The sequence below is a fragment of the Aethalodelphis obliquidens genome, unplaced genomic scaffold (assembly GCF_003676395.1).
Source record: "Aethalodelphis obliquidens isolate GAN/ISIS:26980383/991018 unplaced genomic scaffold, ASM367639v1 scaffold84, whole genome shotgun sequence".
NCBI lineage: Eukaryota > Metazoa > Chordata > Mammalia > Artiodactyla > Delphinidae > Aethalodelphis > Aethalodelphis obliquidens.
The window spans coordinates 5,834,312-5,848,253 of record NW_020838028.1 but is presented as its reverse complement, the minus strand read 5'-3'; the positions used below and the strand labels follow the sequence as shown (position 1 = coordinate 5,848,253).

Here is a 13,942-nt window from a genome sequence, read left to right as displayed (position 1 = left end):
AGAATACCCCTTCCCCCCATTTAATTATACTTGAACTCATTTTCTCTTGCCTCTGGCTATAATTACAAAAATTTTCTTAAAATAAATATAAATTTATATATAAAATCACCATCTCTTTAAAATTATTTTTATAATTTTATAAAAGTAGAAGTAGATATTTTATAAATTATAAATAACACATTTGTTCTGAAAATATTTGATGGGCTAGATTTATTTCTACCCTTAAGTCATATATAATGGGCATTTATGTACATAACTGTGGACATGGCATAGTATAACTAATGGGGGCTCTAGAGAAGATTTAATCCAGGTACAAAATTTTATAGGAGAGGAAGCTGAGTCCTGAATAAGTAAGTTGACTTGCTCTTCTCCAGAGCTAGTAAATCACAGATCCAGGGCTGAAATACAGGTTTTATGACTTTCAAAGAAACATATAATTTTTTTCAGTATTTATCTATCTAGACGGGTCAATAGCATTTCAAAAACTATTTCAGTGACGGTTATTCTGTGACAGTTATTCTGTGACAGTCTGTCCTTGACATTCATACACGGAACCTAAGCAAATCAGCCTCCAGGCTCCAATGGAAGAGAAAAGAACAGCAGAGGCTGTTCTCAGATAGTGTTCTACGAACGTGTACTTCTCTTTGCTGCCGCCACTACCACCATCCAGCAGAGACAGTAAAAAGCAAAGTTTTACATCAATAAAATTTTGTACATGTTGATTAGCACCTCTCTCTAGCTCCCTCCTGCTAGTCCCACTTAGTCTTCTCATTAAAATATAAAAAAGAACAATGAAAAGCAAAACTTTGCTTGGCAAATACATCACCAACTCCCCCCCAAAGGTTGCATCAGCACATAAGTCCCCAGGACAAGTACGGCCTGATTATCTACACGTTAATGTAGAGAGCTGAAGGGGAGAAGTAGACGTTTAATTGTTAGGAAGGTGATCTGTATTTGACATCAAAATAAAAAATATTCAGCTCATGATGCAGCTTGTCTGACAGAAGAACACTTGCAGTTATGAACTTACTTAATATTACTTAATATTCAGGGCAAGCCATACTTACCTTGGTAATCATGTAATTTGTCATTCACATAGTACTTTTATATTTATGGCATGTTCTATGATAATTTGTTATTCGTGGCAACATCATGAACGTTACAACAGGGAACTTTACCTTTCACTCATCAGCCTTGAGGTTTTCATTATCTTGCCTTGTCTCCCACAATAACAAGAACTCCAATAAAAATTGTGTTTAAAGCTGTGTAAAAGGAATTACAGCAAAGGTGAATCTTCCTGAAAATAAAATAGACCTGTGAACTTACCTTAACACAGCAAAACTTAATCATTATATAACATCAAGGGCAGAATCAGTCCCACTGGGAAGAAGTTAAAGCAATAAATAAAAATTTAAAGTAAATATAATGAGGGGGCGTAAAACATAACAATGGTAACTGCCTAACAAAGAAACCCATTGCCTTGGCAAGTACTAAGTGACTTGACATTGGATGGTTCAGTCAGGGACAATATTGCCATCAGCTGGGGTGAGGGGGATGATTTATTCATTGGGTTGGTATTTGGTAGGTTTTCAGAAGCAAAGCACAGTTTTCTGTTGTTCGCTTTTGAATTACTTCCTACACAGTAAAAATTAAAACTAAAAATGTTCCAGTAATTTGATTTATTAAAAAATATTATAAAATCATTAGACCTCTTTGGCAAGATTCTGACCCTAATCAGAATTGTGCAGCCAGGCAATGAATGATGGGACCACAGCCCACTGGTTCACCATGGCTCGTCTTATAACATTGCAGAAGACATGGAACCTTAACCCTGATAGAACATGAGTATAAAATTATGCAGGTGGTCAACTTAATTGACAATTATTTTATATATGCAATCTTCTCATCATCTCACCAAGAAACTTAGATTCCTGTTTCTAGTTGGTTTATTCATAACGTCATCTCCATGTAAATATACCTTCAATAGTGTACTTGTGGCTTGGAAACGAAGACCCCGTTGACTTTAATCATGTTCAAATAGTGTGATCGACCTCTAGTGGTCAGAATATGACATTTACTGAGAAGAATCCTGATTTCAATTAGTATGTTTTTTTCAAAAATGACTCATATTTAGAATCAGATATTGATATTTTATATTTTATTTCTGCTATAGGAATGTTTTTAATATTTTATACAATATATCTATATGCATTAATCTAAACTAGTGCATAAAAGATTATCATTTATAATCCATGTATATCTGCTAAGAAACCAGTTTATGCAGCAAAATTCAATGAAATATTTGTCCTTTGGGATGCCTCATGAAAAAAAAGGAAATTATTCATACACTTGAACATTTACCTTTCTGTGCCTGAGCTGAATTATAAATCATGAGCCCAGAGGCACAGAATTATAAGATGTGAATAAATACCACTCTGAGTCAACTACTTAATCACCTGACTTCACATGGAGCTATACTCATATTATTTTAGAACAATGTTAGCCCAGTACACTGTTTGCAGTCCTCTTGGCCTTTGATATGACATTTATTTCTTTTTTTCACAGATGGAGAATGAATAATGGGGATATTGATCTGACAAGTGATCGGTACAGTATGGTAGGAGGAAACCTTGTTATCAACAATCCTGACAAACAGAAAGATGCTGGAGTATATTACTGTTTAGCATCAAATAACTACGGAATGGTCAGAAGCACTGAAGCAACCTTGAGCTTTGGATGTAAGTAATTGTAACTTTAAAAAGGGCAAATGCATTTGGGAGAAGTAAAACTTAGATGTTATCATAAGAGTTTAACAAAAGGAGAAATCAAGAAAAAAAGAAAGTGAAGGACTCCATAGATGAGGTGTGTCTTACCAGATTAGTGGGCCTTAATTGTGTGGAGAAGAAAAAATTTCAGGAGAGCAAAATGTCACGAGGGGTGTTATGAATGTACTTGAAGTAGTGAAAGATAACACTGGAAAATAAACTAAGGCCATGTTCAAAAAGATCTTGAATAAGTTTCTAAAGATTACTATCAATGGAAATGCTAAGCTATGCATTCTCAGTGGGGGTGATATCACCCCCAAGGTAGTGAAAATTGGTTTTTGCAGTGGGGGGAACCATCTTAGATATTACAACATAATGGTCTATGGCTCTCCAACGCTCAGCCCCACCCAACAAAACTTTTATTCCTTAGTATTTAATTTTTCTTGTTAAGAATAAATTAAATAAAATTTCTCATTTGGGGGACAATAATAATGAAAATATTTTGAGAAACATTGTGGTAAACTAAAAGTTAGAGGTTATTCTGAAAGAGAAATGTGTGTTGAGAGAGGAGCTGGACTAGGTGTTCTCCGTGCGTGATTTTATGTCAGAGTTTAAATATTCTACAAAGTGAATTATAGGATGAAAGTGACATTTTAAAAGGACCCAAGTGGTAGTGATTACCAGGAGGGAGTGAGACAGGGTCAGGAAGTGCAGTCCGATTAAATTGGTGTGGTGACAGTGGGAATGAAAATAATAAACTCAGTCCTTGAAGAAATACACAACAGATTGCATTGCATTGAAAGAAAAAGACCTTCAATATTTTCTTAAGGAAAGTCTAGTCAAAAGGCAGAAACATTCTGCTCTCTTTAAAATGGGATGGGCGCAAGTAAGACCAATTTCAAGGATGGGAGGAAGCATTTAAATTGTCGTTTCACATGCAGAGGTGACATTAAGTTATCCACAGTGAGATAGATGTCAGCTAAGTTTTGAGGACAGGGGTGGCATTCCAGTGAGGCATCAGGACAAGAAAAGTAGATTTGAAGCGTTCTTTGCAAAAAGGTAGTTATTGGAATGATAAATTTTCAGGGACATAAGTATACTGAGAGAAGTAAAAACTAGATTTTATAATTCGAGTACTGATCACATGTAAGGAATAAGAGATGAGGCAAGACTGAAACAGAAAGAGAACCAGTAAAACAAATGAAGAATCAAATAGTAGGCTATCAAAAAACCAAGCAAAATGTGAGTTCCAAATACACAGGAGAGAGTAGAGGAAATAAAACAGGAAAACCCAGAATTTGGAAAAGAGCAAGAGATAGTTGACCTTAACATTCCTCATCTAGCATCCTGCCCTTCATCTTTATTCCTTCTCCCCATTGGAGTCCTCCCTAAAACTTTCTCTGGTAGAGCCCTGGGTTTTTCTGAACATACTATTTCCAGATACTCTTATGGAGATTCTTCCTAAATCTGAAACAAAGTTTAGGAAATGCTCAATCTTCAGGGTTGTCCAAATAGTTACCAGGTGCTACCAATGTCCATACTCTTCTGTAGTGTGTGCACATCCCAGTGTGTGTAAAAGGGAATTAATTGACTTTGATAGGTTTCACCAAACCAACAGAGAACTATTGTATCTAAAAGTGAGTTAGTAGCTGAAAAATAAACTTTAATGAGTATCAATCTTTCTATTGCCCAGAGAGTGAATGTTCTCCTTTTTGTTTTCATGATTAGATCTTGATCCTTTCCCACCTGAGGAACGTCCCGAGGTCAGAGTGAAAGAAGGGAAAGGAATGGTGTTGCTCTGTGACCCTCCATACCATTTCCCAGGTAAACTTAGCTCTTCTGTGATTATAAGCACCTAGGAAATGAAATGGGGAAGTTTCTGTTTTCTATTTTTTTGTTTTATTTTCTTAATAATAATGGAACATTTATAATTAAATAAGACTCAATATTTGTGTAACCTTATAATGCATGACTTACTAGTGATTATAGATGCTTGCTTTTTTAATTCCTTAATAACTGGGCCTTAATTCCAAAAAATCTATGGTCATTTCAGTTTATAAACAATATATATGTTGGATTATGTCCCTATTAAAGTTCCTGGTACACAGGAGAAAACACTGTAGATTTTCTACAAATGACCTCTGAAATAGAATAGTACCAAGGAAGAATATATAATCAACCATTTTATTAACAATTTAGCATCTACAGTATACTGTGAACTGTAATTAAACACTAGAAAGGAATAAAGGCATAATAAATTATTAATCTCTGTAGGAGTACCAATCCAGAAGAAAGGGGCTAAATCAAATGTCACCTATTAGAAGATTCAACTTTTGAATTCACGTTTTCAGTAATTTGATATGGCTAAAAGAAAAGCCACCAAAGTGTTAATTAAAAGATGAACACTGCATACATTTCACTTGTTTTATTTATCAAATATCCTCTTCAAACAATATATTAATACCACTTTTCTCACAGAAAAAAATGTTTTGGGTTCTTATAGTTTTAATATTATGTCATAAAGACATAAAATATTATATCTTTAAATATCTCCGTAGAGAATGATTCATAACAGGCTAGTATAAATCATTTTCTATGGAATATATTAGTGTGGCATATATATACATATATATATATATATATATACTATTCCAATTATGTATATATAAATTCAAATTTTTTTTGATCATTTTCTTTCTAATAGCTATGGGAGAAAGATAATTAATTGATAAACATAGGAGGAATTTATGAATCCAAAATGTTGTGAAAAAAATTTCAAAGAGGGAGTAGTCTTTTTTTTGAAGAACTGACAAAACTATGAAAAAAAAAATCCTATCATGTTCATAGTGTTTCCCACAAACCGAATGACCATAAGTCACCAGTGTCTACATTTGACCATATTCAACACTGGATGGGCTTCATTCAATCACTCATTCACTCAACAAATCTCTTGTAAGCACTTGTTATGTATCAGGCACTGTTTACACCACAGAAATACCTCATTGAGCAAAATAGAAAAAGCTACTCTCCCTCAGAGACCTTCTACAGGGAGAGAGACAATAGACAAGATAAATAGTTAATAGACATAGCATGTTAGATATTAATAGATAAGTGAAAGGGAGAAAAAATAATCCAGGAAAATGGGAAGAGGAAGTGTTGAAGGGATGGCTAAACTTTTATAAAGGGCATCACTGAGATGGTAACTTTGAAATAAAGCCTGAAGGAAATGAAGAAGCTAAAATGAAGATATTTGAAGGAAGGACATGCCAGATATATGCCACAGCAAGAACAAAGTTCCAAAATGGGAGTATGGAGGAAGACAAAGTGAGCCAGGTTGCTGAATGAGATACAGGGTAGCAAGGAATGAAATCAAAGCGATACAAGAGATATATTGGTTGGAACCTTGTAATCCATAGCAATTACATTGGCTTTTACTTTGAGTGAGAGTTACATTGAAGGGATTTAAACAGAAGAGTCATATGACATCACTTAAGTTACAGAAAGTTAAATCTGGCTACTGCTGTAAGAAAAGACTCAGGGGAGGGTAAAGGTGAAACCAGGAGATCAGTTCAAAGGTATTGCAATCATCTGGGCAATGAATGGAGGACCAGAGCAGTGGCACTGGAGGTGGAAAGAAATGGTTAAATTCAAGATATATTTTGAAGGAAAAGCCAAGAGGACTGGCTGGTAGACTTTCTGTGAGATATAAGAGAAAAACAGGAGTCAAGGATGACATCAAAGTTTTTGTCATGAGCTCTTGAGAGGATGCAGCTGCAATTGCCTGGAGGAATAGCTATGGACATAAGAGTGAGGTGCCTGATTTAAACTTTCAAAAGGAGCTGTCAGATTGGCATTTCTGTGAATGTGGAACCCAGGGGCAACATCTGAGCTAGGAATATCAGTTTGTGATACATCATTTTATAGTTTTAAAAGCCATAGGAATACATGTGATAACTTAGGGAATTAGTACAAATAGAAAGGGGGAAAATGTCCAGGGAACAGGCTTTGAGATTTTTCTGAGATAAGTCTTGTTTTCAAGTCTCTGTGACATCTTTACTACTGTGCCGAATGAAGAATTTCATGGACCAAAACAAGGTTGATAGAAGCTTCAAATCATTAAGCGAAATGACTAATTACCTCTTCATCCTGATAAAGATACATATGTTTATATGGGCAGGGGCAGGGCAGGGAATTAAGTAGGTCTTTTAAATAAGCTGGAGAAACATCATTAATCATAGAATAGAATCTGAGCTGCTCTTCATCTCCTTTTGTCCGCTTGTGTTCTTAGCAGATTATGACCTCTTTGAACATTAGACATGCCATCTTCAAACATAAGAATGGACATATGCTTCAAAACCATAATGTGTGTATGTATGTGTACTATTTTACCATCTCCATGCCAAAAATCTATCTTCCTCCTATATGCAGTTAAGTTAAGGTTTTGTGTTTGCAGTTTAAAACTTAATGGCGTTGAAGGTGTAAAGGAACCTGCCTTTGGATTCTGAGCCTCAAAGAATGTTATATACGCAACTATTTATAGTTGTCAAACCCTGCTGCTCTACTTGGTGATCTGATAACCTAGGATTTAGTCCTTACTAAGTCAAGTCAACTTAGACATATCTACATCTCAATTTCCTTGTTTAAAATTTGGGAATAATAATTCCTGTGCCACCTACTTCATAGACCTTGTTGTGAGATTTAAATTTAATAATATATTTTTAAATGATAAAATGGATATATAATTAACATGGATTATTATTAAAGTAAATAAAATACATTTAGTACATTTAGTATTTTGAAACTTATTATGAAAGCAAATAAAGTACTTCTTACTCTACTAAGAATTTTTTATTCACGATTATAGCAATGTTGTCTTTCTCATTTATGCACAGGAAAAAGATCTAGAAGGGAAGTCTCATGTTTACAATCCATTACATTTTTCTATGGATTTGGGTGTTCTACAGTTTCTTGCAAAAGGGAGAACTCTGATTTGAACCAGTTTACTTATTTATCAAGAATACTTATACGTAACTATATCAGTACAGATGTTGATTCAATTTTATAACAACATTTGATATACAACGGATTGCCTAATGCATAGCACAGAATAAGTGTCCAAAAAATATTTGAGGACTGAGAGAGTGAAAGAGTAAATAAATGTGTTCATTAAATTGGTGGATATGTAGTGATTACAATTTCATTAAAAGATAAATTTTCCTGTTAAGATTTTGTTTTATTAAATAGCAATCAATAATTCATGAATGTGTAAGACTTCCTAAACCCCTAGACCCTCAGAAAATGAAAACATGATGCTTTGTTTCTGGCCAATTTTCAGAACCATCAGAAATTGAGTTATACATCTCACAAAATAGAAATCATATATGTGCATATTAAGTGAGAGAATAAAGATGAAATCCATTGTTCAAAGGGTGGATACTATTGACAAAATATGGAATACCTAGTAATAGATATGGTGGGAATTTTTTTAATGAATAAGAAAGTGGGAATACTCCTAAGAAAAATAACTCATGAAATGGTGAATATGATATTGAATGAATCTCAATAGACTAAAAAGGTAAGCACAAAAATAGACACGAATGCCAGAGCATTGTAGGGAATATGTGAGCCCACGGTATAAGTTGGTATAAATTTCTTTCTGAAAGAGTTTAATGTATAGTTTACTGTGAGTATCAAAGAAAAATTAGGAGCTATAGTGATTTTATTGGTATAGGTAAATTCTGTTCTATTGAGGTTAATTAACAAAAAAAGTACAAACATCTTCTAAAAAGTTTGTGAATTATTCTTCCAGGGAACACTTAAGTACTTTAAATCTATTTCAAGGAGAAATATATATTATTTATCAAGGTTAGATAAATGATGTATTTCAAAGTAATACAATGAAACTAGTCAAATGCAGTATAATTGGCCAAAACAAATCCCCCTGTAATATGGTCCAGACTCTCTTGAGGCAAAGGAAAAACATCCCAGACATCTATCAATAAAAGTAATGTTTTTGAAACAGGTGCTGGTACTTATTACTTTTTCTAAAAAAGTAATTTTATAATAATTTATTTTTTAAGCCAGACAGCAGGGCTATGAAGAAAGCAGGTGTTGGCTTCTTCAGCGATGGTTAATTTTACCATCTGCATGGGGCAGGGGAAGACAGATAGATAATCGATTGAGCCCCTGTGAGAACTTGGTCAGGGTTTGGCTCTTGATTGCCTAAATTCAGTCTTATTCTTAAGTCCGAGCAGCAGGACAGCTACCACACCAGTCGTGGAACCGTTTTGGTAGTTCTGGGGTGGAAAGGGAAGTTGGAAGATCTGTTCTGCCTCCCTACTGCTCTATATCCCCAGGGAAGTCAACCAGCTAAAGCTCTGTGTCCCTGTTTAAAAATAGCAATAGCAATTCCTACCTTTATTTTAATGAGAAATGATAGCTTCCAATATATTGCAATTATTCTTTCATCCAAGTAGATGGCTTATCAGTAGGCAAAAATTCGTTAAATAAATTTAGATTAACTATTAATATGACAAGTCCCTTAAGGGCAAAGGCCAAATCTGTCTTGTTTAGTGACACATAGAAGATAACTCAGTAAACTGGAGAATCCACATTGGGCATTAAATCAGCCAGACCAGTTGCTCTGTAGTCCAACACTTATGTTTCTATCAACATAATGGAAATAACTTCTCTGACCTAGCGTTTCTCCCTTGAAGATTCAAATAGTAAAACATTATCCCATTCCTCTTTTCTAATGAGTGGTAAACAGAAAACTTTCTTAAAATTTACAGAAACTGAAAAATATAGTAATTAAAATAGACTGACCAAAGTCATATTTAGTCTAGATTTAAAATACAGTTCTCCATATTCACATAACTAGGGGTACTCAGACTATTCTGAATGCATTTTGTGTGTGGTATCTTGAAATCATTGTATAGCTAAGAAAATCCTTCTTCTGTAAGGAAATCTATACTTTCCTGACTCTTTCTGACTTTTTGGAATTTAATTTTGTGCAGAAATCATTACAAAACTATTAATTTTCTTTTTAAGTGAGAATACAAAAAAATATTTCAAAATTAGACAGGTTTACAGTTGTTAAAATATACTATAAATATTATTTTGGATCAAAGATTACATGGAATTATTTGTTGCCCAATTCCAAGAACCTGATTTCAGCAATTTAAGCAGCCCCCAAAGTTTCTTCTTATTTTGTTTCTCCTGTGGTTTTTACCTGACCTTAAATCAGCATAAGAATAACAATTAAGATAATAGAATCATTCACAGATATAAATGCCTAGAAAGATGTATGCTAACAATGATAACTCTGAGTTGGAGAATTATGGTGGTTTAATTTTCTTTCTCTTTTTAACTTTATCTGTATTTCCTATTATTTTAATAAAAATAAACTTCTATAATTAAAAAGTTAAGATGAAAAAACAGAATAATCATCTTCATTCGCTTTTATAATATTGTATATTGCTGGAGAAAATTACATAGCTAATCTAAATGGAATCCCCTGGATTATTATTCTCAAGCATGCTGAATGTATATAGTGTGCAATTCTTATAGTTTTTCCTATTCAGCTCTCTTTCACACTCCCATTAGCAGCTTCACCAATCACCTTGAGTTCCCTAAAGCAAAAGGGTATTATGTCACGATTTTTTGTGTGTGTGTGGTACGCGGGCCTCTCACTGTTGGGGCCTCTCCCGTTGCGGAGCACAGGCTCCGGACGTGCAGGCTCAGCGGCCATGGCTCACGGGCCCAGCCACTCCGCGGCACGTGGTATCTTCCCAGGCCGGGGCACAAACCTGTGTCCCCTGCATTGGCAGGCGGACTCTCAACCACTGCGCCACCAGGGAAGCCCCATGTCACGATTATTTCATTTTTAAAAGATCATGACTTTCCACCATCTTACATCTAAAATCCTTTCTAACTTGAACTAAGAGATCCCCTCTTTTTCTGAGGTGATCTTCCTAGTGGCAGTTGTCTTCACATGGTTATGATGTTTTAAAGGGAATCAGCATATTGTGACTGAGAAATACGCATTGCCCAGAGTTCCCTCTTGCACATTACTGCTGCACATGACTACTGGGGGGTCATTCCTCAAAACTGGAAGGGGATATAGGAATAGAAAACTGCATGAAAAATAGCAATTTAATGAGGATATTCAACTTTTGGCCTAGCCAGCCAGTATGTTTAGCCAAAGGAATTTCCTACAGTTAAAAGTTACCATATGATCTGCTTCCTAATATTTAAGAAAACAAATAAGATGCCTTCCTCGGGCTTCCCTGGTGGTGCAGTGGTTGAGAGTCCGCCTGCCGACGCAGGGGACACGGGTTCGTGCCCCGGTTCGGGAAGATACCACATGCCGCGGAGCGGCTGGGCCCGTGAGCCATGGCCGCTGAGCCTGCGCGTCTGGAGCCTGTGCTCCGCGCAACGGGAGAGGCCACAGCGGTGAGAAGCCCGCATACCGCAAAAAAAAAAAAAAAAAAAGATGCCTTCCTCTCTTTCTGTAGTTTTCACTTTTTTAATGTGGCCAGAATAGGCTATGTAACCTCATTCCTAAATCAATCATTTAAAATAGGAGTATAAAAATAAAAAGATATAGAGCCACAGTATGGTTAGTAATCTTGATTTTATCTTTTAAATGCAGTAGGGAAGATGGAATTTGGAATTATTAGACATGGATTCAGAATCCTAATTCTTCTTAGCCATGAAATTCTAAGCAAGTCATTTAACCTCTCTGAGTTTCGTTTTGCCCATCAATGAAATAAAAAATAAAAATTAGTAATCCATAAATAATTGAGAGATAGATATAATTGCTTAGCATCGCTTTATACTCACTCAAACTACAGTAACTTTTAGAAAATTTTCAGTTTATCTTGGCCTATTTCCAACTTCTTGGCTCTATAAAAGCTTAGATTAGATTATGTGCTTATTACTAGAAAGCAAAATCTTTGCTTTTGGAGAAGAGATTAATACTTAGTCAACAATATTTTAAAAGCCTACATTAGGTTATGGTCTAGCTTATTATTAGAAAACAAAATCTTTGCTTTTGGAGAAGAGGTTAATACTTAGTCAACAATATTTTCTTCTAGATGATCTTAGCTACCGCTGGCTTCTAAATGAATTTCCTGTATTTATCACAATGGATAAACGAAGATTTGTGTCTCAGACAAATGGCAATCTCTACATTGCTAATGTTGAGGCATCAGACAAAGGGAATTATTCCTGCTTTGTATCCAGTCCCTCTATTACAAAGAGTGTGTTCAGCAAATTTATCCCACTCATTCCACTACCTGAACGTAAGTATCATATTTGTTCCTCTGTTTTTGCAAGTTTGTCTGCTTATGGCATACTTACAATAATGAAAAGAGATATCCAGTGGGGAGAACAGCTGAATGCTCTGTCGGAGAAAACAGAGGATACATACTTTGTAAGCCTTGCCCTTCCTTAGTTTTTCCCATAGAGAAGATTTACATCATAAAAGTGTCCCTAAGGTGGTTGAGTTTGGACTGGTTGCCTCTAGCTCAGGGAATGCATAGAGAACCAATCAATTCAAGCAAAATACCAATATATCATTTACAATGGGAATCACCAGCAACTGTTTTTTGTTTCATGTCCAATCCTACTTCCTAGTAAATTCATGAAAGAGAATGAATGATTAGATCAAAACAAACTATAGTGATTACAGAATTGGGGGGCGGGGGGAAGAAGGCAATTGGATTATTTTGATATTTTTAAGAACTATTTACATGACGCAAATAAGTACATAAATTGCCTTTCTACTGTAAGTAGTGTAGGGTATGACTACCGTGGTGCCATATTTGATGACCACTAACATTCTTGACTGGCCTTTTCTCAGGCTTCAATTGAATGAACTGCATTCCGTTTTTTAATGTACCACTTCCTGAGAAATCAGATCACAATATGTTTTCTTACTTCACATTATTTTTATCTCAGTCCTGCTGCTACACTCATATCGCTGAGTTCAAGCTTCTGAAGAAATACCGGCACTGTTGTTGGCAGACTTAGGTTTGGTTCCTACCACTAACCTTAAGTTGTATATAACAATGGGGAAAAGTCCATCCTACCATAAAGATTCTATTTTTATTATTCTTCTCAAGATAGCAGTCACATGGTTAGAATTCAATAAATATCTTCTGATTTTCTGGCTTTTTTTCCCCTCCCAAATCTTAGGAGATACTCTCACCACTACTTCGCAGAGTGAAAAGGAGCCATCATGTAAAAATTTCCCTAACTTTCTTCCCTATGCTTCCCTCGACATTCAATGCTTCTTTCTTTCTCGGTGGAAGAAGTGCTTCTCCTGCTGCTCAGGCTGCCTCCTCCAGTTGCCCTGGTTCACAGTCCATTTGATTCATTTAAGGACATCACTACATCACTCTTCCTTTCTTTTCTGAATCTTCAAACTCTCCTCCATTCCTTTCCCTCTGCGTATTATTTTGTATTCAGTGAATAAGTGAAACCACTTCTTATTTGCTAAATCCAAAGGATATCTTCAGGCCTGATACTGTATGAATTTTGACACTTGTTGATCTCTCTGCCTCTCTTGAACTCTCCCTTCTTTTCCTATTTTTTCTGACTACTTCTGCCTCCGTTCATCTCCCACCTGCCTTGCTGACAAATTCTATGCAGTATCCTTCATCAGATCTTCCTCCTTCTAATATTTCTTTCTAATCTTTTTTCAAATATTCTCACTCACTTACACCTTTTTCTCCAGTAGCCCTATGTGATGACTCTAAATTTGCATCTCCAAAACTTTTCCCTATATTTAATCCTGAATTCTACCTACATCCTGGGCTTGACACACAGAAAGTTCCCAAGGATGTTAAGTTTGAAATATTCCAAGCACATCTTTTATCTCCTCTCTAAACCTCCTCTTCTGGTGTTCTTCATCTCATTTAGCAATACTGTCATATTTCTCATTTAGCAATAATTCGGGGGAGCATTTTTAATCATCAGCTCCTCTCCACTGCCATCCTCAGGACAGTGAGCACAGCGGTTCCCATTTAGGACATAAGCACTTGGGAAGTTTGAGGAAAATGTGGAACCCAAAGATAGTGATTCAGCAGACCTATGATGTGACCCATCCTAGACCCCTAGGAAGTGATCTGCAGGTTCAACGAGCATCCCAGGTGATTCTGATTAATTGGATT

The 13,942-nt window shown here is 35.5% G+C and overlaps 1 protein-coding gene across 3 annotated transcripts in view; it reads left to right on the top strand.

Annotated features, from left to right (window-relative positions):
* The window catches only part of CNTN1 (contactin 1), a 378,978-nt gene that overhangs the window by 223,573 nt on the left and 141,463 nt on the right, over positions 1 to 13,942 (top strand). For all 3 annotated transcript variants that reach the window (XM_027093461.1, XM_027093460.1, XM_027093458.1), the window contains 3 exons: positions 2,566 to 2,738; positions 4,494 to 4,589; positions 11,864 to 12,070. In XM_027093461.1, the coding sequence (XP_026949262.1) occupies positions 2,566 to 2,738; positions 4,494 to 4,589; positions 11,864 to 12,070 (476 nt within the window). The remainder of the gene's footprint in view (positions 1 to 2,565; positions 2,739 to 4,493; positions 4,590 to 11,863; positions 12,071 to 13,942) is intronic.